Raw genomic sequence first — 23,434 nt, 5'->3', positions numbered from 1 at the left:
ATGGGTGTCACCTCAGAAAATGTGAGACCTGGGAAAGAGCTTAAAAATGCTAAATTTTTCCCACTACATCTGGGGCCATTTCCATTTATTCTGACCAATGTCTTGCCACTAAATACAGATTTCTCTGGAGGAGAAAGTGAGGCTGATGATTTTTTACAGCCCCATCACACTTAAATCCAATTCACTTGCAAGCTAAGACATCACTTTGCTCATGTCATGGGTCCTCTTTCAGAATGAAGGATAATCAACAAAAATCCTGGAAGATATGAGTTCAGATTTTGCCTCTAAAACCTACTGGCCATGAGACCCTTACTCTTCTCCATGCTCTTTTGGATCTATGTATGAGATACAATGGTGGCAATCCGCATTGATAATGGGAATTTCCTCACATTCCCAAGAAATGGGAAATTTCTTATATCTATGAAGGCATAGGTCCATTCCCTATGGCTAGTCATCTCTGCACCAAGTAGAAGCATGTCTCTCTCTTAGAAAAGAAGGTCAAGAGAATGGAAGAAGTGAGAATTTGAATTAATTTCAATTTGCTGAATATTGAGTTGAGTCCAGAAAAGTAGCCAAGTGAGAAACAAAGGGAGATGTTAGGATATAAAGCCAAGCCTAATCTAGCATGCTTTCAATGGTACCATATTGCCTCTACTCTGTGATCTCAGCAATCAGCCTCATGTGAACTCTGAAACTAGCTTATTCTCTTCTTTTGTCAGGAGAAGCTAAAAGGAGCCCACCCTGCTATTATCAACTATTACCAGTACACAAAAGGGTCAGCTTTAACTCTATAATTGCATTCAAAAAGGAAGCTAGTTCTCCAGACTACTTTATTAGCCCTAAGCAATATGAACTCAAAACCAGCTTACTGTCAGAAATTGAAGCTTTCCCACACTGTCTCATTAACATATTTATGACAACCTTGGTGGGAACTCAGCTTTTCCTAAATTATATTTACAACAATCTCAACATCTCAATACACATTATTGTCACTCCCAAGATCCCACCTTTATTTCCCCCCTTTTCTGATCTTCAGTCATTTCCCCTCAAATCATGTCACATCTTTTCTTGTGAATAAAAGTAACTTTGAACAAAGAGAATACCATTGTAATTTTATCACCTGCCCTTTGCCCCTTGTGCCTTGCCTTGCAAATCAGGAATTGGTCTCCCAAGCTTCATCAGGCCTAAACCCATAAACCTCAGTTTGTAGAGTGGATGCATGAATTCATGGACAAAATTGCACTTTGTTTCAAACCTGTTTTTCCCAGGAATGCTTTTTCTATATTTATGAATGATAATAATAAATAACATTTACCTAATATTTAAAATTTATAAACTATTTTACAGATATAATCTCATTTCTCCCCAGCCCCTCACAAGGACCATGGGAGATAGACATTATTATTATATTCATTTTATGAATGAAGAACTGAGACTGGGAGAAATTGACTCATCCAGGTCACATAGATAGGAAAGGTCTGAGATGGTATTTAACTGAAATCTTATTTCTGGGCCCAGCATTCTAAATAAAGTTCCACCAAGCTGCTTCAGAAATAGATGGACCCCCATCAATTGGAGAATGGCTGGGTAAATTGTGGTATATGAATGTTATGGAATATTATTGTTCTGTAAGAAATGACCAACAGGATGAATACAGAGAGGCTTAGAGAGACCTACATGGACTGATGCTAAGTGAGATGAGCAGAATCAGGAGATCATTATACACTTCGACAACGATATTGTATGAGGATGTATTCTGATGGAAGTGGATTTCTATGACAAAGAGACCTGAGTTTCAATGGATAAATGATGGACAGAAACAGCTACACCCAAAGAAGGAACACTGGGAAACGAATGTGAACTATTTGCATTTTTGATTTTCTTCCCAAGTTATTTTTACCTTCTGAATCCAATTCTCCCTGTGCAACAGGAGAACTGTTTGGTTCTGCAAATATGTATTATATATAGGATATACTGCAACATATTTAACATATATAGGACTGCTTGTCATCTTGGGGGAGGGGAGGGGGGAAGGAAGGAGGGGAAAAAATGAAACATAAGCGAGTGCAAGGGATAATGTTGTAAAAAAAATTACCCTGGCATGGATTCTGTCAATACAAAGTTATTATTAAATAAAATAAAATAAAATAAAAAAAGAATTGATTCAGAGAAAGAATAACCTAAAAAAAAAAAGAAAGAAAAGAAATAGATGGACCCTCAATATGCAATATACAGACCATATTGCACCATTGAATACAATAGTCTGGGAAGAATTAAAAGTGAGCATCATCTCAATTCTGATGGACGTAGCTCTCTTCAACAATGTGATGAACCAAATCAGTTCCATTTGTTCAATAATGAATAGAACCAGCTACACCCTGCGAAAGAACTCTGGAAAATGAGTGTGAACCATTACATTGCATTTCCAATCCCTCTGTTTTTATCCGCTTGCATTTTTGATTTCCTTCTCAGGTTAATTTTACCTTATTTCAAAGTTTGATTCTTCTTGTGCAGCAAAATAACTGTATGGACATGTATATATATATTGTATTTAACATATACTTTAACATATTTAACATGTATTGGTCTTCCTGCCATCTGGGGGAGAGGGTCGGGGGAAGGAGGGGAAAAGTTGGAATGGAAGGTTTTGGAAGGGTCAATGCTGAAAGATTATCCATGCATACATCTTGTAAATAAAAAGCGATAATAATAATAAAAAAATTGAGCATCATCCAGGGAAAACCATCAGTCTACATTGTCATTCCTATGTTAATTCATCTATGTTGCATAACTCTGCTATTTTTATTTAGTTGGCCACAACATTAAAATGGCCACATATTTCTATATGAAGATAAAAGTCACTTACTATACAAAAAGGACAAGATGTTTCATAATTTAAAAGGCATCAATGATTCCTTTAAACTTGCCCTATTATTGAAAGAAGAGTAACTAAAGTGACAGTTGGAACATTTATAGACATTAAAACTCACCTATAATTAAAAAACAAACATCATCCATCCAAGATATCTAAGAAGTAGTGTTTAAGTTTGGATTGTCAATAGCTTTTCCCCTTGTTTGTCAAGTCGCTAGGATATGTAACTGCTTCTAGCCAGGAATATGAAAATTCCTGAATTCTCCTAAACTCTGAGCTCTTTTTTTTTTACAGTATTTTGTGTGCTTACTGTTTTATAGCAGAACACTCAACATAGATCATAACTAAAAAATATTTAGCTGCAGAAAAATAATTATCTATAGTACTTAAATACAAATGAGAGACATGATTTTTTAAAAATAAATTTGTTATTAAGTTACTTCAATCATGTCCAACTCTTCATGACTCCATTTGAAATTAGGACATACTTAGATTACTTTCTTCAATTCATTGCATAGGACAAGAATACAATCTTCACTCATACCTCTAAGAACATTGGACTGAGCACCTTTGAAGAAAGTTTTATCACCTTCATCTTTTTTTTTCATGGTAAAGAAAAACAAAAGCAAAAAAAAAATTTTGTAATCTTTTGTAATCTGTCATTTGTAATCTTTTGGTTATTTATAAATCTTTGTATTTTATTATTTTTAGATGTAATTTTTTAATTTCAAAAGATCTTTATTGTCAGCCTGGCTTTATAAATCCCTTGATTGTTGTTCCATATACAACCTTTTTTAGCACAAAATAAGGAAGGCTGTAACATCTATACTGGTCCTTCAATAAATGCTTCTTTGGGCCATTGATACAACTCATTTCTTCAGTCCAGGAAAAAATGGTTCAGAGAGCAACAATCATATAGTTTTTTTTTTCCCCTAAGAGTTGAAAATTCCAGATGTTTAGCCAAGATTTAATTCCTCTCCTAGCTCTGATATAAATTAATTGTATAACCTAGGACAAACTGCTTACCCTTTCTGAGCTTTTCTTTCTTCCTTTCAACTAGTTCCTTCCATTCTCTAGTTCTGTATCACCTTCATCTTTAGCAATCTTCCTCCAGCAGTCAATTGTCCTATTATACATGACATTAGTTCTGTTGTACTCAGACTGCATCATCACTCACCACCTTACCATATCAAAAGGAGAGAGAAGAAACAACTGCTCCAGCAGAAACTGATTATGCAGTCATCCAATTTATTACAATCTGAATGATTTTAGCATCTGGAAGTCCTATACTGTATCATGGATTCCCAAGGAAGCAGCTCTATAGATAATAAGCCTTTGCTTTAAGATGTTGAAAACTTAATGGAGCCAAGATGGCAGAGTAAAGATAGGAACTCAGCCAACCTCTACCCCAAACCACTCCAAATTCCTTTAAATAATGACTCTAAACAAATTTTAGAGTGTCAAAATACCCCCCAAAAATGGAGTCGAACAATGTTTCAGCCAAAGGCAATTTAGAAGGTCAGCAGAAAAAGTCTGTTACACAAGGGCTGGGGGAGTCTAGCATGCAATCCTGGGGCCCAGTGCAACCCAGTCCAGCCCCTCCCCTAGGCCTGGCCCATGCCAGGAAAGCAAGAATGGATCTAGGGACCTTTGAATCAGTATCAGTACTGAGGGTTACTAGACATCTCAACCCAGGTCAGCAGAAAAGGCCTGTGGCAACACAGTGGGAGTCCAATGTACAATCCCAGTGAGAGCTATGCCAACACAACCCTGCCCCAGCCCCAGCCCCAGCCTTAGCCCCAGCAAATTAGGACTCTGCTTGCTGCTTTAGTAAACTAGATCTTATAGCTACAATGGGGTGAGGGCACTCCTAACAATTCCAGGGTAGAAAAAAGGGCTTGTGATGAGTTCCCTAGAAGGATCTCTCAAAATCCAAAAAAAAAAACCCTGCCTTTTACTTATCCTTAAAGGCAAAGTTAAGGGCCTAGGTGGGGTGAAATATCTAAGGACCTTTGTTAAGTTGCTCTGCCAGAGGAGATGCATTCTGGGAAAATGGAAGAGTGAGTCAGAAATTTCTAGGTTCTCCAGGAGATCATTATATACCTCAACAACGATACTGTTTGAGGATGTATTCTGATGGAAGTGGATCTCTTCGATAAAGAGAGCTTTAATTGATCAAAGATGGACAGAAGCAGCTACACCCAGAGAAAGAACACTGGGAAATGAATATAAACTGCTTGCACTTTTGTTTTTCTTCCCGGGTTATTTATACCTTCTGAATTCAATTCTCCCTGTGCAACAAGAAAACTGTTCGGTTCTGCACACATATATTGTATCTAGGATATCCTGTAACCCATTCAATATGTAAAGGACTGCTTGCCATCTGGGGGAGAGGGTAGAAGGAAGGAGGGAAAAAATCGGAACAGAAGTGAGTGCAAGGGATAATGTTGTAAAAAATTACCCTGGCAAGTGTTCTATCAATAAAAAGTTATTTAAAAAAAATTTCTAGGTTCTCCAGACTTCCTCCACAAATACCCTTGTTCCTTTGGAATTCTGACTATACAGTCTGTTATATTTTAAACTGCTTATTAGTAGTAATTTACTTGTGTGGTTTACCTACTAGAGAAATCTATTATTCCAGTGGGGCCATTGAGACAGCAGTGAAATGCCACCAGCTAGGAAATCTTCTATAAAGGAGATTGCCTCTTTTGTCATGGCTACAAAGGATCCCCCCATCAGGGGATCCATAAATTTAGATTTGAAAAATCACATCTTTTTTCTTTTTTTTTCCTTTTCCATATAATTGGTTTCCATTCTAGTCTTATATATTTTCTTTTATGCATTTAAAAAGAATTATTTTGAGGTACATAGGTTTCACTAGAATGCCAAAATGGAATCCATGACACAATAAATATTAAGAGTCATTTCCCTAAATATAAATGTAAGACTTTTAACCTAAAAGGAATGTTAGAACAATTTGCCTTTTAGCCATGATAAACCCAAGAATATTTCATTCCCAAAGATAGAGCTTTTCAGAACATAATGGGTTGATGAGTAGAGGATTCCTATAGGAAAAGGTTTTTAGCCACCCCAAGGAGAATAGAACTGGAAGAGAACTCAGAGATCATATGGTCCAACCAGTTCATTTTACTAATCCTGAGATCCAAGCAACAAATTCAAGTCATATAATGAATTGTCCTATTATACATGACATAAGTTTTTTTATACTCAGACTGTATCATTTCAAATTTCAGATTTACAAACTGTCAACTAACTCAATTCAATTCAAAGAATTGGTTTAAGCACCTAATACTTGTAAGGCTATATGGCAGACCATGAAATGAATATCATTCTGACCCCCAATCAGATGATTCATCATCCTGAATTTAAATCAGACATTAAAACTTACTAACTGTGTGATGCTGGGAAAGTCACTTATCCCTGTTTGCCTGAGTTCATCTATAAAATGAACTGGAAAAGGAAATGTATCTTTGCCAAGGAAACCCTAAATGGAGTCACAAAGAATTAAACATGACTGAAAAACAATTGAACAACAATAAATGTGTAAAACACTGTGCTATGCCCTGAAGAAACCAAAACCAAAATGAAAATAGTCCCAGCACTCAAAGATCTTATCTAAGAAATAAACAGAGCAAATAAGTACAAAGTCATTTGAGAAGGAAAAAAACACATCAACATATGTCATAGAAAAGGTCTATGGGTAGCACAAATTTTTTACTTAAATGAATGTTAAAAACTATCTTTACATATATTTGGAAAAATGAAATACTATTGAGAAAGAAGGAAGAATGGAAGGAAGAAACAAAGGATGGCAAGAAGGAACGAAGGAAGGAAGGAGAGAGAGACAGAAGGAGGAAGAAAGGAAGGGAAAGAGAGAGAGGGAGGGAGTAAAGGAAGAATGAAACTATGTTTACATATGTTTGAGAAAATAAAATATTATTGAATTTTTTTTAATTAAAAAAAGGAATGAATTCCACCAAATCCCTTTTTTGACACAAATGTTTTTGTAGACTTGTAGTTTCATATCCAATCTTTTTTTATTATACAATATTATAGAAGTATTTGTTCCAGAAATTAAAAAGAAAGTAAAAAAAATTAAAAAGAAAAAGCATTTTAGGAGTAAGTGACACTTGAGATAAACCTTGTCTAGTAGGCAGAGGTAAAGAAGGAGTGAATTCCAGGCATAGAAGCAGCCTATGCAAAGGCACAAAGAAGAAACTAAAGTACCATATAGGATAGTTACTCATATTTGTAACTTAACCCACCACCAAATGGAAAGCTGTGTGAAGTCAAGGGACTTGTCTTATCTAAACTCTATAACTACCCCAGTGTCAAGTCCAGGAATAAATGACTGTTGAGTGGATTAATGCACACTAAGTATTTATTTCATTTAATGTTCAACCAACATTATTGAATTTTTTCAATTGTAAAATGGGAAAATATAAAAGAAAAAAAAGAAAGCATAATTCTGCTCTCTAAAAGTTTGGTTAGGAATACAGGCCAGATCTTTTGACTTTACTGATATAAAGAATTCCTTGGTGAGGAAATTCCTTCCACCAATGCAACCTATCTTCTCTTCAAGTTTTAGGCTTGTAAGCTAAGTGGCTAAGAAATTAAATGACTTGCCCAGTATCACACAGCTTGTATATGTCAGAGGAAAAACTTGAACTTAGGTTTTCTTGGCTTCTAGGCTGGTTTACTACGCTATATTGTCTCTCAGATTCTACCTAAGACAAAATAAATGGGTATTAAACAACTGTAAGGCGGTAATTTTTGTTCCTGGGAGGATGAAATGAAGGGAATTGGACAACAGTCACCAATCTTTTCTCTTTTCCCTTCTTAGTACGACTAGGAATCATTCACTAGGACCAAGGGTTGGAATTTTCTGACCATAACTCAGAAGAAGATTATACTGAGTTTGAACTAAAGACAGCAGAGAAGACAATTCAGATGGACAATCTTAAATTCTTTTTATAGCTTTTTATAAGGTCTTTTTACAGCTATATAGCTTTATATAGCTTATATTTTTTGTATAGACTGGTATATCATCTCTTCAGAGACACAACAGCTCAGCCAAAGGAGCCAAATAAAGCTAGTAGGGATAGGAGGGAGGTCATCAAAGACATCTAGTAAAGAAAGCAATTTAATAGAGATTCCTAGCAGAAAGTAGTATGATAACATCACCACAGGACATCTATATATTCCCAAAGGGTCATGGTAAGTATTGCCACTGGATTCACATGTTCTTGATCATGTATGTTCTTTACCTGTATGACCCTCAATACATGCTCCTCATATGTTCCCTGAATGTGCTCCCTCTCTCACTAATGGGGTAGTAATCTCTGGGAAAGTGTATTCCTATGTGGTTAGAGGAGGAAGTAAAATCTTTCTTATAATTTATTTTGCTAGATTGTTTAATTAAACATGTTTTGCTTTAAATTCTTTCTGGCTGTTTTAGTGAAAAACAAGAACAGTACATCAGTGGGGGCTTGCAAGCTCTGATTTTGATTGAATTATGACACATGAGCTACCTTAATACTGAAGGAAGCAAGACTCTGGATGAGTCTGCAAGTGAAAGCGACCCTGCCTGCTACACAACTAAAGAACAAATTACAATGTAATTTAAGCCTAAGTATAAGCAACAGCAAGAGATATTCCCATATAGTGGAAATTCCTGTTTTTGCACTCATTATGCAATATATTGCATCCAACTCTTTGAAAAGAGGGCCATCTGCAGTCATCTTGATCTATATCTTGCCATTGGACTCAGATGACTTCAGAGGAGAAAGTGAGGCAAGTGACCTTGTTAGAGCCCTCCCTTACTTAAATCCAATTAATTTGTATGTCCTCACATCACTTTCCTGATGTCATGGTCCTCTTCAAAAAAGAAGGACGAACAACAACCACAAGAACAACACATTCAAAGCATATGTGGAAGCATTATGCTCCAGCAAAGAGAAATTCACATGTATTTGTGTGTGTGTGTATGTGTGTGTGTGTGTGTGTGTGTGTGTGTGTGAGTATGTGTGTGTGAAGAAGGGCAGTGAAAGGTATATAAGGATATATTTTTTGGTGTAAATTTGTTTTATTAAAGCTTTTTTATTTACAAAATATATGTATGGGTAATTTTTCAACAATGATCCTTGCAAAACTTTCTATTCCAAATTTTTCTCTCCTTTCCCCCACTCTCTCCCCTAGATGGCAAGTAGTCTAATACATGTTAAATATGTTAAAAGAGTATATAAGGATATTAAAAACATCTCTATCCTCACTCTTCCAGGCACAGCTAAATCGAGATCATCAGTTCAACTAAGAGAGTCTTTCTTTTTAGGTCCTTTATACTGCTTAACACAAATATTAATATTTTCTGGTTTAATATTTAACTTTTTTTTTAAAAAAAGGATATTGTAGAACTGTGATGGAGAGAGTCATCTGAATACAGAGAGAAGACTATGGAGACTGAATATGGATCACAACATAGTATTTTCATTTTTGTTGTGGTTTTTTTTTTTTTGCTTGATTGATTTTTTTTGCTTGATTGATTTTTTTTTCTTTCTCATTTTTTCCCTTTTGATATTATTTTACTTGTGCAGCATGATAAATGTGGAAATGTATTTAGAAGAATTGCACATGTTTAACCTATATTTGGACTGCTTGCTGTCTGGGGGAGGGGGAGAAAGGGAGAAAAATTTGGAAAAAAGGTTTTGTAAGGATGAATGCTGAAAATTATCTTTGCATGTATTTTGAACAATAAAAAGCTATAATTGTTTAAAAATTAAAACCATTAGAATTTTTTAATTTTTTTAAAAGACATCCATTCACATCATATTGTGTGACAACTTCAGGAGAAATGTTACAAATGAAGTTCATAACTTACCTCTTCAAAAGCATTGCAACCAGTCACCACAATATTTGGCCTAAATTGTTCCATCTTTATTTTCTTCTCAAGTCTGGTATTAAGATCTGACAGGGAAGCTTCTGAGATCATCATGATGGGGCTGCAGTCAGGATAAGCCACCTGGCATAGAAAAATATCACAATGACCATCAGGGGGAGTCCTAAGATGGTCCTTTACTTCAATTTCACCCAAAGCGTGGCTTGGTTGGGCAAGGAAAACCCACGTGAAAAGCAGAAATAACTTATTACAGAGAAGTGTGTAATCAAAAAGGAAAATATGCTCTCTATTTTGTCAGTTTAACTTTGCTGATTTTTTGATCCCAACATTGAATTATTTATGTACATCCAGCCTTCACAGTTTGTTGCTCATCTAGCACAGTCATGTATTTATGACTGTCTCCTCTACTCAAGCTTCACAATGCTAGAGGAAACATATCTTGGAGTTTCATCTGGGCTACATGACAGAAGCAACTTCTCTGTGGATGTGGCAAGGGCATAGAAAATGGAAAGAAAGCATGAGAAAAAATGAGCAAGAAAATAAAAGAAACAAATTCTGGTCCCTTCAACATTAAATAAGTTTTTGTCTTAAGTCTTCTAGCTTTACTTTGCCTGGATTCAATTATCATCTTTCAGAGGTCCAATCTAAAACTGACACAAGAGAAAAGAAAAGTTGACCCCTTTCTCTACTATGTCCCCTCAAAAAAAGCTTTTAGAATAAGTTGGGGCAGGGAAAACCACACTATCATGTCACCTGGTAATTCTGAACAAAGGGAAAGAAAATTTCTTTTGACTTTCTTCCATTCATGTGAGTTTCAAACTGAACCAGTCGACATGTCTCTGTTTTTAAGAAGCTGGTGATCCACTGAGATACTTCATCTCCACAGTCTCTACCCTGAATGTCAACGCCAAATATCCTAAGGGAGAGTTACAAGAGAAAATGGAGATTACAAGGGGGGTCAGTTCTCAGAGTGACTGTCAATACAAATCGAAAAAATTAAACTTACAACCTAAAAATACTGAACTGCATTCTTTTTATTGTGAATGATCTGACCAAAACTTCTGTCAGGACTTGACTATCCAAGACCCACCTGGCCCTTGCCATGTAGCCTGTGTATCTTTTTGCAATTTGTGGCTGAGCTCAGGAGTTTCATGACTTGATATCATGAAATATTTACTCAGCCTCTTTGATCAGAGTCATTTCCTCTGCTGCCAAGGACCTACTCCCCAAACCCAAAATCTTGGAATTGCATTTGATGTGGTGATTTTCTTCTTTTAAATATAATATATAAGATAATGGTTCTCTCTGGGAGAAGTGCAGGTTTCTCGGAGAGGTTTTCTAGAGGCAGCCTTAGTTGCAGTTGAAAGTAATAATCACCCAAAATGCAGCCAGGTGATAAAATGCAAACGTTTATTTTCTCCTTCCAAAATAGCCCGGTTGGTTGAGAGGTTTATCTCTCTGCTCGGTTCCAAGAGCTCCCTCCGAATGTCTCCAAATCCAAAGGTTCTGTCCTTCATCCTCTGCCTCTGCTTTCTTCAACCTCCAGCCAGCATAAAGATGGAATGAATTTCTTGTCTCCTTCACTTGGGGCTCGGCTAGCTTTCTGGCAAGCCTTTCTGATCAGCTTGGTCTCAGTGGGGGAAGTGCAGGAGATGAAGATGAATCTGGTTGTGCCTCTGAGAGAGTCTTCTCAATCTTCCGCTGAACTCTCCACTCGTAGCTTCTTTCTCTGAAAACTCTTCTGACTGGCCCCTTTGAAGCTCTATTTATTCAAGAGAGAGGAATTGTGGGATGCAAGAGAGAGGGATTATGGGTTTCTCCCATAGGGCTCTCTGGCCTTAAGAACTTCAAGGGAGGTGTGAATTCACAAAGTTACACAGTTAACTTTGTGAATCTCCCATACTTGTGAACTCCAATGAGTAAAGGTGTGAAAACAAGCATTGTATTAATTAGTTCTACTTAGTACCTTGTTTCAGGTTCTGGCCCAAAACATCTTCTTGTAAGATCAGATCAATAATCTATCAACTCTAATGAGTTAGCAGTTTGTAAAGATTCCAACAATTTGATATATTTTTTATTCTTCAACTCACACATTTTGCTGTAAGGATGGGACGGAGTTTCATGGCTCTCATTTCTGTGCCAGTTTCAGAACTAGGATGATCTGAGTCCTAATCAGGACAGGAAGGAAAAAATTGCTTGCTGCTAGGCTCTGAAAACTTCTTATGCCTGCAGGTATGTTTCCCAAAAAACCTTACTCTATCCTGCTTCTTTTTCAAACATTTCTTTGAACACAGTCCAGAGTTTGTTATTATGCTGAATCACAATGGGAGATACTACATAGTCAAACAATTTTCCTGGGATATATCCTGAAACCTAGAATTCAAAGATTCTTGCCCAAAAAGTTATACCTCTTCACTTATTTCTTATTCCTCATCCCCCTTCTTTCCAGATGCAGATAAACTTATGTTCTTTTAAATCCTTTATTAATCTCAATGTATATGCATTCTTTTATGGTTGGGGCAATTCCTGGCACTGAAATAAAACTTTAAGAACCCTAGAAAAGAAAAAAACAAAAGAAATGTACATCTGAAACAGATTGTTTGCTATCTTGAGGAGGTTTGCTGTTGGTTGTCCTTCATTCTCAGAGAGGATCATGATATCAGAGAGATGATGAAATGACATGTAAGTGAATTGGATTTAAGTCAGGAAGGGATGTGCAAGGTCACCTGCCTTGCTTTCCCCTCCAGTTCCATCTGGGTCCAGTGGCCAAATGTGGATAGGGATTATGGGAAATGGCCCCAGATGGGAGAAAAGGGAGGAGGGAAAACAAATTTAGAACACAGAGTCTTACAGAAATGAATATTGAACATTATCTTTACATGTATCTGGGAAAAATAAAATGCTATTGAGGAAAAAAAAAGAAAAACCAATTTTTATCCCAAAAGGAAAAGAGTAGAACCTTCCTCCTCCCACCTATATCCCCATCTCTCTGTGGCAGAGTACCTGCAATTCCGAATAGCATTGGTGGAGGGTACTTTTCTAGGAACAATCAAATCATCCATATCTGGAGCACTGAGGGTCATTTGGTCATTGTCCCATGCTATGGAAATCAGCACCAATTGAGGCTCCTGTCTTCCAGTGACCATGTGACCATCTTCCCTTATCACCAGCCAAAACCTACAAACACAGAGAAGAAAAAAGTTTCTATACCTTCTTTATTGGTTCTCTGAATCCCCCTTTTTTTTTTCACTTTGAAAATACAGGGAAGTGGCAAGAGCAGCAAAATGCCAAGAGGCACAATAATGGTTTCTAGAGATTGGTTGTGTTTTCTTGAAACTTCATGGATCTGGATTTGAAGTCAGAAAACCTTAGATTTGAATCCACCTCTGTCATAGTTATGTGATCTTGAGAAAAATCACTAAATCTCTCATGTGTAAAATTATGAACGTCTTTTCTAGCAGTAAATCTATGTTCCTATGTCATAGGGAGGTGGAGCCAGGAACAGATCTGAATTCAAATTATTTACTAGCTTGTGTTCCTAAACAAATCTTTTAACTACTCTTAGCCTCAGTTTCTTCATCTGTAAAACAGGGATGATGATAATAATAGCACTTAGCTCAGAAAGTTGTTGTGAGGATCAAATGAGAAAACATGTTTAAAGTGTTTCACAAACTTTAAGGTGCTAGCTAAATAGCTATGAAATTGCTAGCTATTATTATTAGTTATATGTTCCCTCCAGATATAGTCTAAGAAAATCATCAACTTTTCAGATGTCAAGAAGGAGGAAAAGATTAAAGATTTTACCTTATGAAATATAATAGAGTCTACAGAGGGACAGGATCTGTTATTTCAAGGTATAAAAACCTCTCAAATAAGAAAATTCCCTGGACAATGGGTCAGCAACTTTTCAATAACATCGAAATGACTTCCCAAGCTCACACAGTGTCATTTGGATAGTTGAATTCAGGTCCAACTGACTTTCTATGCAGGACAGCTCTCACCTTTCTCTCTAAAGTAGTTTTTTTAATGAGTGGAAGAAGTCATTCATCAGAAGCTCCATTCTCTCCCCTTCATCTTCTCCCTCACCCCACTCCCCAGCTCCCAACTACATACATCAGACTCTAAACAGGAGTGACAAAAGAGGAAGGTTCTTCTAGGATCCTTTGACCTAAAACAAAATGGGATTATTCTGAATTACCCAGGATTATTGCCATAAAATAAATCTCCTATGTAGGGATCTCAGACTTCTGCACCCAAGGGTCCACAATATAGTTTCTGGGATGGAATTGTTTTAGAGTGAAAAGCACAGTGATTTGGAGTCATGGTACCTGAATTCAAATATTAATTTTATGCCTTACTCCTTGCAGGACTTTGTAATTATTTTTTTTTCCTGAGGCAATTGGGATTAAGTGATTTACTCAGGGTCGCACAGCTAGATGTGTTAAGAGTCTGAGGCCAGATTTGAACTACTGTATTTCCCCGATAATAAGACCTATCCTGAAAATAAGCCCTCCCCTTACTGTGTAAGATTCCTCTAAAAATAAGCCCTTCCCCGAAAATAAGCCCTATTGAGATTGCTACTGTAGTGAAGGTGATCCCCTGTGCTACACGCTACATTACGGTACCCTTTGTATGCACTGTCCCCTCTGCCCCCGGTGAAACGCACGCCACGCTCCAAGCTGCATCCAATCACAGCTGCAGCAGTGAGCACGTCATCCTGTTCTTCCTCAGTGATTTGCTTGCTGGAGCCATTGAGAGCAGTGCTGCAGGGGAGAGCTGAGGCAGGACAACATAAAAACCCAGTATGTAAGCGGGAGTGAGGGGGCATGATGGAGGATAAAAGGGGCATGATGGAGGATAAAAGAAGAACTCAGGGGGCATCATGGAGGATAAAAAAGAACTCAGCCAGCACTCACCATGCTAAAGAAATGAAGAACTTCCTTGCAGAGAGAAGAATAGCTCAAGTAATGATTCCTGCAGGAATGACTGCCTACCTCCAGACCCTTGATATTGCAATAAACAAGCCATTCAAGGACCATTTGCGCATGGAAGTCAATGACTACATTAAAAATAGAATGGAAAGAAATCAGCGTGGAAACTTTGTGAAGCCCCGTCTGCAAGAAGTCGTGACTTGGGTGAAGAAATCATGGGATAAAATTACTGACAGCTGTGTCACCAAGGCACTACAAGCAGGTTACCTGGACAAGACATGTTCATTTAAAGAGAGCTATATTGCTGGACATGACAGATTGGGTCCACTTCTTCTGAAGGAAATAGAGGAGCAAGACATCCAGGATGGAATTCAGGATAAATGTCCATATATGACAATGTTGTTGAAGAAGATGACATGATCATTATTGAATAAAGGTACTTTTTTTGGTTCACATTTACCTGTTTATTAAAATTGCTGTCAATGTTCATTAAAATAAGCCCTCTCCTGAAAATAAGGTGAAAACACCTCTCTGGTGTTTTTTTCTATCCAAAAAAAATAATAATAATAAGACAGTGTCTTATTATCGGGGAAACACGGTATGGTCCTCCTGACTTCAGGGCTGGTGCTCTATCCACTGTACCACCTAGCTGCCCCTGCTAGCAGGACTTTGAACTAAACAGCCTGTAAAGTCCCTTAAATCTGTAATTCAAATTCAGTTCTCCTTAATGTACTTGACTATTCATCATGAATCTTCACATACTTATTCAGTATCCTGAAATCTCTCATAACCTTGACCTAGCTTAAGAAGCAAAGCTTTACCACACCAGTTTGACAGAGAGCTGTACTAAGATTTCCAAACTCATGCTCTAGACAGTGGGTTAATGTTGCAAAATAATCACCAGATCAACATCTTTAGAAGATCCTCCTCCTCTTGAAAGTGGGTACTTGCCAAGTTTTTGTCTCTATCCACCTTCTCTTTCTCTCTTACTGCTCTTTCCCTTGGTGAACTCTTTCATGTTCAAAGATTCATCTACCACTTCCTTGCAGATGATTCTTCAGAAATTCATCTATCATTTTTTTGCAGATGATTCCTCCACTTAAATTTATAGTTTTGACCTCTCTTCAGAGCTCCAGATTCATTTTTCTTTTCTCTTTTTATTAAAGCTTTTTAATTTTCAAAAGATATGCATGGATAATTTTTCAACATATACCCTTGCAAAACCTTGTGTTCCAGTTTCCTCTCTTTTCCCACTTCCTCCTCTAATATAATATATATAATAATAATAATATATATTAAACATGGTAAAAAATATATGTTAAATTTAATATATGCATACATATTTATATAATTATATTGCTACAAGAAAAATCAAATCAAAAAGGAAAAAAGATGAGAAAGAAAATAAAATGCAAGCAAGCAACAACAAAAAGAGTGAAAATTCTATGTTATGATCCAAATTCAGTTTCCACAGTCCTGTCTCTGGATGAAGATGGCTCTCTTCATCACAAGATCATTGGGCCTCATCTGAATCATCTCAGTGATGAAAAGAGTCATATCCATCAGAATTGATCATTGTATAATCTTGTTGTTGCCATGCACAATGATCTCTTGGTTCTGCTCATTTCACTTAGCATCAGTTCATGTAAGTCTCTCCAGGCCTCTCGAAAATCATCCTGCTGATCTTTTTTATAGAACAATAACATTCCATAACATTCATATGCCATAACTTATTCAGCCATTCTCCAACTGATGGCATCTTCTCAGTTTCCAGTTTCTCGCCATTACAAAAATGCACACTTTTCTATCTCCTCTGATAGCAATCACCACCTAGGTGCAGGCTCTCATCTCCTTATACCTGGACTAATACAATATCCTGCTGGTTGATCTGCATGCCACAAGTTTCTCCCCAGTTCTATACATCCTCCATTCAGCCTCCAAAGTGATTTTCCCAAAGTGCAAGTTGAACCTCTCCCTCTCAATAGAATCCAGTGGCTCCCCTTCACCTCCAAGATTAAATTCTCTGTTTAATATTCAAAGTCTTTCATAACCTAAGTATTATACACATAGAGATAATCTTTCCAGTCTTCTTACATCTTACATTGTACATACTCTTTGATCCAGTGACATTGCCCTCTTTCCTATTCCTCAAACAAGATATTCAATATCCTAATTCTAAGTATTTTCACCCATTCTTGGAATGCTCTCTTTCCACAATGAAATGCTTTGAACATCATTGTCTTAAATGGTCTTGAGAGCCCTTTTTTCTCTATACCATTAAATCTCAGATTAGCTGAAAGGTTATATGCTTGTTAGAAATATATTCAATACTGAAAATCAGATTTCAATGAAAATTTATTTTGAAAGAATCTTAAGGAATCATCGTAATGTTTCTGGCAAGAAGTGGACTCTGCTCCTTTTTGGAAAGAGGGAGCCCTGAGCACAGAAGTAGGAGAAACTTTATACTCGCTAGTTTGACTCAGTCCTTCTCCTCAGAGACTGGATTGGTCAATTCCCTTCCAGGTTACAATCTTTCTAATACACCTACTACATGTTTCCCCTAAATATGTATAAACATGTTCCCCCTCCATCATCATACATCTCATGTTCAAAAATAGCATAAAAACTCCTCCTACAGATTGATGTTTAATATTCAATTAGCCTATCAAGCAGGCACAATAGTGATTTGGTCAAGTCAAAACATTGACCCCAACTAGTTTGGGCTGGATCAGCTATTATCTTAAGTTTGTGATTTTTCTCAAAATCACAAGACTCTTTTTGATTTGCTGGATCCATCTATGCCTTCCTAGCTCCCCAATTCCTTGTCAGCTCAAGACATATATTGATCGCTTAATTGTTCTGTGTAATCTTAATTTCTTAACTTTTCACATTCTGAAAATGTCAGTGGTATTGTTCAGTGGTATCCACTATCCTACACTACCTGGAAGCTTGTAACACTGTGTAGAAACCCAACTTTTCAGTATTTGTCACATTGTAATTACAGATTTAAAAAAAGGAAAAACAGCCTTATGTAGCATTAGATAGATAAATTTATTGATTAGAGATAGATAGATTGATTGATAGATGCATTTTATTTCTTTCATGATCCTATTCAAGGATAAAGATGAAAGGTAAAAAAAAAATGTGTTTTCTACATTACTCCTATCACAACTTAAGGAAATAAACTGGTAATAATATTTATCACTTTCTGCTCAAAAAAATAACCTTTATCATCCATTACAAAGTACTGTTGTCCAGCAAATTAGTAGATATTGCCTTTCTTCCATATTTGGAAGTAATGTTGTGGTTATTCAGGTCCATGTTATCAAAAACTAAAATGTAGTCAAAGGCTGTACCAGTTTACAACATATTTGTTTCAAATTTTTACAAAATTGGTTCACATTTAAAACATTATTTTAGCTTTACTTTAAAATTATTGTGCCCTTGATTCTAAAATACTAATTAGTTGCTCTGTTTCCCATGTTACAATATAGATATAATAAAGCTATGGAATAGTCAGAAAAAGGCAAATGACTATGGGATGGGAGAAAATTGGGATGTTAGATAAACTAAAAAGATATCAAACCCTCACTGAAAAAAAATTTAAGAAAAAGAAAATAAAAAGTAAAATCTGAAGATTATTAAAATTTACAGTAATGACAACTCATATTTACATAGGTTCTAAGGTTTAAAAAATATTTTTATCACAATCATCCTGTGAAGTAGATAGCACATGTATTATTATTCTCCTTTATAGACAAGTAATCTGAGGCTAATATATTTGAGGTTAAGTGACTTGATGGTTACCCACCAAGTAAGTGGTAAAGCCAAAATTCAAACCTAGGTTTCCTATATCCAAATCCAACTTTCTTTTTATTATCTGAAAAAAAAAATTTGATAGGTAATATAGATAGGATGAATGTGGACATAGTCATCAAATCCTGAAAACTATAAAACAAACTCCTTTTATGAAACATGAGGTAATTTGGGGACAAATAAAAAGAACTATCAGTAATTTTTTCATTTGAGGATATTAAACTTACAATACTCATTCAATTCAAAATCCCTTGGAATGACTCAAGGACTTTAAATTGCTTTTAAAGCAGTAGAAAAGAGAACATCTATAGATAAACTGAGGGGGACGACAAATAGATGCAAAAATGGAACAGATTTGAAAGCATTTTTGTAGCAGCCTGTTCTCATCAACAAGGAGATGTTAAAAGGTAACTGATTTATATATTGCCCCTAAGTTTTATAAAGCACTTTACTGTTGTATTTGACCCTCAAAATAGTCTTTGAGCTAGATATCAAAGATATCTTTTTCTTCATGTTATAGATAAGGACAAATTCTCAGGGAGGTTAGAATATTTGCACAGAGTCACACCATTAGCAAGGGTCAAAGATGGAATTCACATTCATGTCCCTCCTGAGTCCAGAGCCAATACTTCTTCCACTATACCAAGCTGTCTCTCCTTTGAGCATCTTACTATTCAATACACTATTAGAGGAAGTGGAAAAGGCACTTAAGATAAATCCAGAAAAAGTATCTGAACCTGACAAAATATACACAGGTGAAATTAGTGCTGGAAACAATACAATTTTCAAATTATTATTGAACCAATTTTAAGAATTTCAAAGAAAAAAGATAAAGTATTGAAAAAAGCAGAAAATATATTTATAAAGCGATTAAGAAGACATTAATAACTACCTATTCGTGTGCTACCATGCTCAACTCTGTGACATCCTTATGAAAATGATATACAGGAATGGTATATTGATGAATGTATAAGAGAGATAAAGGCAGGCTTTTTCAGACTATAGCAACACAGTAACACAATTGACTGAGAGATGTGAAGAATACATGATTCTACTATGCTTGTGTTTGATGAAAACAGAAGTGCTTGACTAGTGGAGAGACAATTTAGCTTGATAGATATATTCACATACATGAGTATACATAAGCAGTCAAATAAAAAAAATTTGCACTAAATATATATATATGTATATATATATGTACATACATACATACATGTGTTGATTTAATTCAATTCATAAGCACCTACTGTGATCAATGAGTCAACTAGCATTTATTAATCATTTATTATGTGTTAAGTGTTGTTCCAGGCTCTGGGGACACTGAGTACCTATTGCATCAAGCTTGTAATACTACAAGACATCTTCAACAGCCACTCAAGAGAGACCAATCAGACCAAGCAGATTTGGCTAATATATTGCTTAGTTTTGCTGAAATTTCTGTTCTTCCTTTCCTTCCTCTTCCTCTTTTTCCTCTTCTTCTTCTTTCTCTTCTTTTTCTTCCTCTTCCTCTTCTTCTTCTTCCTTCTCTTCTTCTTCCTCTTCTTCCTCTTCTTCCTCTCTTCCTCTTCTTCCTCTTCTTCCTCTTCTTCTTCCTCTTCTTCCTCTTCTTCCTTCTCTTCTTCCTCTCTTCCTCTTCTTCCTCTTCCTCTTCTTCTTCTCTTCTTCCTCTTCTCTTCTTCTTCCTCTTCTTCTTCTTCTTCTTCTTCTTCCTCTTCTTCTTCCTCTTCTTCTCTTCTTCTTCTCTTCTTCCTCTTCTTCCTCTTCTTCCTCTTCTTCCTCTTCTTCTTCCTCTTCTTCCTCTTCCTCTTCTTCTTCTTCTTCTTCTTCTTCTTCTTCTTCTTCTTCTTCTTCTTCTTCTTCTTCTTCTTCTTCTTCTACTTCTTCTTCTTCTCTTCCTTCTCTTTCTTCTTCTCCTCCTTCTCCTTCTCCTCTCCTTTATCTTCTTCTTCAAATCACTAATAATAAAAGAAAAGAAAATCCACGACCCTGGGATTTTATGTAACACTCTGAAAATAGGCAAAAAAAAATAATCCAAAAAACATCAATAGTCAATGTTGAAGGAATTGTGATATACTAATACATTATTGGTAGAGCTATGGGACAGTACAACTATTTCAGACAGAAATCTGGAATTATGCAAATAAAATGATGTCTGTATATCTTTTGGTCCAGAGACTTATTATTGGGTTTATACCCTAAGGAAGACATTTATCAGAAGAAAGTCCCTATACACAACCAATATTTATAGCAGCTCTTTTTGTGATAACAAAGAATTGGAGATAAAGTAGGTACTGACCAATTGGGGAATGGATACAAAGTGTATTACATGCATATAACAAAATATAACTGTGTTATAAAAATGGTGCAATTAATATAGACACATCTGAAAAAAAATCTACATGACCTGATGCAGAGTGAAGTAAGCAGTCAAGAAAACAATATACATAGTAAATACAATGTAAATGCAAAGAAATACACAGCAAAAAAAAAAAAAAATCAAAAGTTAATGTAACAAAATTATAAAAGTTAAGTTAAGTATGGTTTAAATGAAGAGATATGAGAGGACACTCCTATTTCCTCCTTCCCTTCATAGGCATGGGAGATACACAGATGTTATGTACTGCTCACATGATTTCAGACTTTTTTCAGTGTCTCTATTACTTGTGCTTATTTTCTTTCCTCTTTTAAAAAAAATACTATTTGTTATGTGAGATGGTTCTGGGAGAGGAAGAAGAGAAAGGATACTTGAGATTACTATGATGATATAAGAAACAGAAAACATCAATAAAAACATTTTTAAAAGAAAAGTTCCTGCCATATTACTGGTTGTTCTTTTTTTTTCTTTCTGTCTTATTTTAGGTGATTGTTATCCCTGCAGGATAACCCAGCAGGAACCAATAGCCTGTCTCTGAGAATTAAGAATACAATAAAGAATAACCTTTCATAACTTAGTCACTGCTTCTTCAGCTAGTGACTAGATATCCATTTGATTGTACTATATCAGTCTGCCTTGAAACATTCAGCAGAGGTGAGTGGACAATTCAGAAAATGAATAGATAAATAAATCACAAAGTCATAGAGTGGGAAGCATCCCCTGAGATACTGATTTGCTTATATTCTACAATCCCATATAAGACCACAGTTAAACTGCTCTGTATATATCTATGCCTCATAGTGGATGAAAAGAGTATGGATTATGCCTCAGTATACACCAGCTCTGTCACAAACTAGTTTTGTGATCTTGCAAAGTCACTTTACCTTCTGAGTGCCCCGTTTCCTGATCAACCAAAAATCAGTGCCAAAGACTGGGTAGGCTTTATCGCTATTTATTGTATACCACTGTATACTATTACTGTGTGGGATGGTACAGTAGTACTGTACAATGCAGTACAGTAGAATAATTTATTTTTCTATATGGAAATATACATAGAGACCATCCTATTCACATGAATCCACTATTTCCTTTTTAGGCCACGTGATACAAAACAGCACTACAACAATAAGAAGAGACAGTCTCGGAGCCAGATCTAAGTTCAAGTCTCATATTTGACACATTAACTATGAGATTTTGAGCAAAGGATTCTTGCTATTCTTAGGCTACTCCCTAAGACTACGCTGAAAAATACGTGTCACATCTACATTAATAGATGTTCTCCCTCATTTAGGAGTTCTGTATATCAATAAAACCACAGGTCCAGTCTAATCTCCTATAAGAATAACACTTTGGTCTGAAGCCCCCGGAAATTTTGGTCAATCTTTAACTATCACTTTCCAGTGCTCTGCAATGAAATCATTTTACATCATTTTTGCCAAAAACACAGTCACTTTCTGACAAGAAACCAGGTCGCTAAAGTGTTACACAGTGATAAAGCGACACTGAAATGCTGACAGAAACTGTACCCCAGAGTGCACCTACATGGGCATTTATGTTTCTTCTCCTGATAGGTCTGCTTCGGGAGCCAAGGACCTAGAAGACACTACAGCATTCAAAGTCACAGCCCCCAATGACTAAAGCTACTGATTTGCTTGTCCCCTATCCTCCTCTTCCGGGTAAGCGGAGGCTTTCTCTCGCACTCGCACTTCTCTCTACTTTTGGACTCCACAGGCCCGCACGCCACCTGCCAATCCCGAGACTGGGACAGTGCCCGGGGCCTAATGGTACCTGTCCCTCAGGTTGCCGCTGCGCAGCCCCATCTCCGTGCATTCGGCCTCATTCACAATCACTCCCTTGCAAGACTTGATGGGGTAGATACAGATCTCCGTTACAGTGCCCACTTGTTTGAGGCTCCGCCGCCGCCGGCGCCGCCGGTCCCTAGTGCTCCAGGCCGCGGCCCCCAGAGCCGTGGCTACGGCCAGTCCCAGCGCCGCAGCCCCGATCCAGGCGGCCCTGGACTGAGCTGAGCCTGGGAGTGCAAGGCGGAGGCTCGTCAGAGCCGACGAGGCCGCGGCGCCCATTGCAGCTCCTAAACTTCCAAAGGCAGTGCAAAGCGGACACGGCCGGCGGTTGGCTGGCACAAATAGATTGGAGAAGGGCACTGCACTTTAACGCGAAATGAGTGTGAGGCAGGAGGGGCGCGAACTTCACCTTGGGACTCTCCCGAACTCTTTCTCCGGAGGGGCGGAGAGCAAGAGACAAGGAAGAGTGGGGGAAAGGGGGAGGAGACACACACACACACGCCCCTTCCCAAACTTAAAGTAGTTTTTGATCAAAAGAGAAATGAAAGTGCTGAAGGGCATTCAAGTATTAAATGTTCAGTACGGATTAGTAAGGATATTTACTGAACTTACAAAGGAAAATGTTTAATACATAATAATATTTTCGATACATAAATCGTTATTACTTTTATTAAACTTTAACTATTGTCCTTTTTGGGTGCCAGTTTTAGACTAGGATGACTA

General features: G+C 36.8%; 1 protein-coding gene across 2 annotated transcripts in view; it reads right to left on the bottom strand.

The window, feature by feature from the left end:
- MTARC2 (mitochondrial amidoxime reducing component 2) overlaps positions 1-23,158 on the bottom strand; it is a 36,763-nt gene extending 13,605 nt beyond the window's left edge. The window contains exons 1-4 of one of the 2 annotated variants that reach the window (XM_051993336.1): positions 22,698-23,158; positions 12,792-12,965; positions 10,542-10,704; positions 9,771-9,911 (exon numbers count right to left, since the gene is read on the bottom strand). In XM_051993336.1, coding sequence (XP_051849296.1) covers positions 9,771-9,911; positions 10,542-10,704; positions 12,792-12,965; positions 22,698-22,990 — 771 coding nt within the window. In that variant the 5' untranslated portion in view covers positions 22,991-23,158. The remainder of the gene's footprint in view (positions 1-9,770; positions 9,912-10,541; positions 10,705-12,791; positions 12,966-22,697) is intronic. The other variant, XM_051993335.1, reaches the window with a different exon arrangement.
- Between the last annotated feature and the right edge of the window lie 276 nt (positions 23,159-23,434).

This window comes from Antechinus flavipes, chromosome 4 (assembly GCF_016432865.1).
Source record: "Antechinus flavipes isolate AdamAnt ecotype Samford, QLD, Australia chromosome 4, AdamAnt_v2, whole genome shotgun sequence".
In the NCBI taxonomy this organism is placed as follows: domain Eukaryota; kingdom Metazoa; phylum Chordata; class Mammalia; order Dasyuromorphia; family Dasyuridae; genus Antechinus; species Antechinus flavipes.
This window is presented reverse-complemented; position numbering and strand designations above follow the sequence as displayed.